Source organism: Atta colombica, unplaced genomic scaffold, assembly GCF_001594045.1.
Source record: "Atta colombica isolate Treedump-2 unplaced genomic scaffold, Acol1.0 scaffold111, whole genome shotgun sequence".
NCBI classification, from domain to species: Eukaryota; Metazoa; Arthropoda; class Insecta; order Hymenoptera; family Formicidae; genus Atta; species Atta colombica.
Window position 1 is genome coordinate 153,955 of NW_017259197.1, and position 3,588 is coordinate 157,542.

The 3,588-nt window shown below is 31.7% G+C and overlaps 1 protein-coding gene across 2 annotated transcripts in view; it reads right to left on the reverse strand.

Annotated features, from left to right (window-relative positions):
- Positions 1 to 2,716: 2,716 nt before the first annotated feature.
- The window catches only part of LOC108693912 (paired box protein Pax-6-like), a 93,314-nt gene continuing 92,442 nt past the window's right edge, over positions 2,717 to 3,588 (reverse strand). The window contains exon 10 of one of the 2 annotated variants that reach the window (XM_018203109.1): positions 2,717 to 2,811. In XM_018203109.1, coding sequence (XP_018058598.1) covers positions 2,717 to 2,811 — 95 coding nt within the window. The remainder of the gene's footprint in view (positions 2,812 to 3,588) is intronic. The other variant, XR_001932056.1, reaches the window with a different exon arrangement.

Sequence of the window (3,588 nt, forward strand, 5' to 3'; positions counted from 1 at the left end):
TATATATATATATAAATAAATTCAAGTATATATCTAAACAAAAAATACTTTCCTACAGTTGAATAATGTATAAGAATATAATGAGACCTTTAAATTATGATTTTGAAACATACAAGAGAAATAATTGAAAAAAGTAGAAGCTGAGTGTATATAACTTAACTTAACCTAGCATTCATGCTATATATAGAATATATCAGAGCGAAACGTACGTAATGTTTTTACTTAATGATTTATTTAATGTACATAATGTTTTATTTAATGTAGATAATGTTTTCTCAATGTAATGTTTTATTTGGAATTAAAAATCTGTTTTATCGACATTGATCAAGTCATTCCAGGTTTTTGGCCGTCATTCCAGGTATTCCAGCATCTCTTTAACCTGACCTAAGAGAAATCACAATTGGCATGTTTGGTTCTTTCTTTTTTTTTCTCGAACCTTGCACCGAATATAAATTATGAATTGGTTTTATCAATTTATTAGAGAATTAGAGTCAATTATATAAAATAATTATATATGTAATTATAAAATAATTATACATATAATTATTATATATAAATAATTATACATATATATATGTGTACATATACATATGTTATATATATATATATACAATGTATATATAAACGAATATTCTTCTTACGATTGTACACACAAAAAAATCATGTTTATTATCTCTTGGCATTCTTGTTTCACGAGTATAAATAATAACACAATATCGACTTAGAAACTATTTTATTTCTTCTCTTCTTGCTTATAGGAGTTACACCTACGAAACGTTGCGAATAAAAACTCTCCGCGGAAATCCTCGGGAGCGATTCTTTTCCTCTTAAATCTTCGCGCTAATTATTTTTACACGAGTTGCACATTGCCGACGATTCGTATTCTTTTTCTTTCTTTTTTTTTATTCTACCGCGTCTCACCTTGTTCATCAGTTCTATTTCAAAGATATCTCGGCTCGGAGATATAATTGTACGAATTAAAAGCGAGCTTACAAAGGTGTATATATGTAGATGATGCTTTGAGAGATTTTTCCACCTTGCCGATCATTCATGTATTATGTCATATGAAAATCACGGATTGTCACAGATTGGCGTATTAATACGTCTAACAACGATTGTGTGTTTCTATGACTTATATTCTGGTATAACATCGAAATAAAGAGGAGAGTGTCTCTTCGCACATTACGATACCAAACACCGTTAGTGAAAGTGTAGGAAAGCAGCATTAGTCATTCGTCTATGATAACAATGAAGGACATGATCGATAAGTGTCGCAATAGCAAATGTAGATATCGATTTTATTCAGCATGGGACACGGAAATTCGATTTGACGGCGATAAAACACGATTATACACAGAAGTCAATTAATCCGCCTGTAAACTCAATGCCGCATCTCCCAGCAAACGAGAACGGATTGGATTGTATAAATCCCATGAATCAAGTTTTCGAATTCACATTATCCGCGAAAAAGTATTGAATTTTGTAGAGACTGAATACACTGAATCCGTTTTCTATACTTTTAGATAAATATAATAATATAAACTCTAGTAGGATTCACATGGATTCAGAAATGAAATGCTAGTCTCAGAAAGTGATTTATCGTTGGAAAGCATGCACCAAGATGATCACAAATATATGAATGAATCGTTTTTTCCCGAATGAGCTCTAATACTATACACAGGTATAAAACATTACGGATTCACAGCAACAGGGCGATTCCCGGATATAACTTGCCAACGTGGCCAGGATTATGTCTAGAAATTATCTTGTCGCCGTGGATCCGCAATGTTACATTGTATATCACACCGGGAGGAGGTTTTTGTTTGGGAAGCAACGACTTATATATATCATCTCTATGCGTGTTTTTCAACAATATCATTTGCCGAGATCAGTGATTAGCAGTTGGTGGGTCTCCCATATTAGACAATTTTTCAACCGTATATTAAATTCAAACTTAGTTTCACGTTCATTGTGTTGAACATTGAATAAAATATCAAAAGTAAATTATAAATTATATAAATAAAAATATATATAAATTGATAAATTATCAATACTTAATTACGGATTCAACCAGATTATGGATAGAAAACAGATTTAAAAAATTCAAAAACTTGATTCGACATCACTTCAATAAATAATTTTCAATATTTTTAAATAATTTCTCGTTTGCTAGGCTTGTATTGTGATTACACGAGTACTACACTGTAGATTTGTTGTTAATTTACACAATCGGAATCACGCTAGAGCCATTCAGTTATGAATCTAGTTCCTCGGCCTCACCGGAGGTGACAGAATAAACTGAGATCTTTGTGCTTCGGATGATCTTCATTAGTAAACGCCAGCGAATTCGCAGTGACGTTTCCTCGAAATTTTCCGAAATAATGCACTCGTCTGACAAAAAATAAAATAAAAATAAAATAAAATAATAAACGAGAATAGAGCGGACGCGAATACGGACAGATCAAACTCGTTTCCACATGGAACTTTGGCTTGAACGAGACGTACGGGTATGATAGCCCACTTCGATTTATTTTATATTATACTACGGAACAGTCGCACGCACGATCGACCAACATGTGGATTTCCGGAGACTTGACACTTCACGATCGCGTGACTGTGTGTCATTTTCTCGTGCGCGACATGCGCGCACACTAAACTAGAAAGATGAAGAAGCTCAAGTCTACGGAGATGAGGTCGACATCGACGACCACCACGGTCACTGTAGCCTTGGCGACCAATATTGCGCCGCCATATCGGGTGCCGGTTGACCTGGTACCGCGATCGGCACACTCACGCCAGGTGATATTAGACCTGCAAGAGAATCTATGTTTAATTGTCTGTTTAATTTTATATAAAATTTCATGTAAGAATTACATGTTTAAAAAAAATTAATTTCATAGCTGATGTAATTTTTAATATTTTGTGTGTGTTGTGTTGTGTGTGTGTGTGTGTGTGTGTGTGTGTGTGTGTGTGTGTGTGTGTGTGTGTGTGTGTGTGTTACTACAGGTGAAACAAAATGATAGTTACAAGCATTTTTATATAAATTTCGATTTATTTTTTTGTATATGCGATTATCCTCTTTTCGTATCTATTAGAATAATAATGTTTCATCATTATTTCATTGTCATTATTTCATTATCATTGTATTAAATACCATGCTGGTCATCGATGCTACTAAAAAAAAAAAATAAATAAAAATCGTAATAAATATTTATAATTCTGTAAATATAATTTAAAAACTGAAGTAATTGCCTAAAATAATAAAATACGCATAATAATTTAGTATAATTCACTTATATTATATATACTACATGTTATTAAAGTGTGATTATCTCTGTAATAAAAATGTCTAACATCGCTGGAGATAAAAGAAAATATTAAGCATTTAACGTGTTAAGAGATAAATAGATAATAATAAAAAAAAAAGCATTTTTATCAAAATCTCGATTTTTTTCGTTAAGTACCATGTATATGTAAAATGTATTAGTTTCTTTCTCGTAATTCGTTATTTCACTATTTCAGTATCTCTAAAAGATACATAAATAATAACACAAAAGACGAGAGACTAAAAGAAATATATATATATAT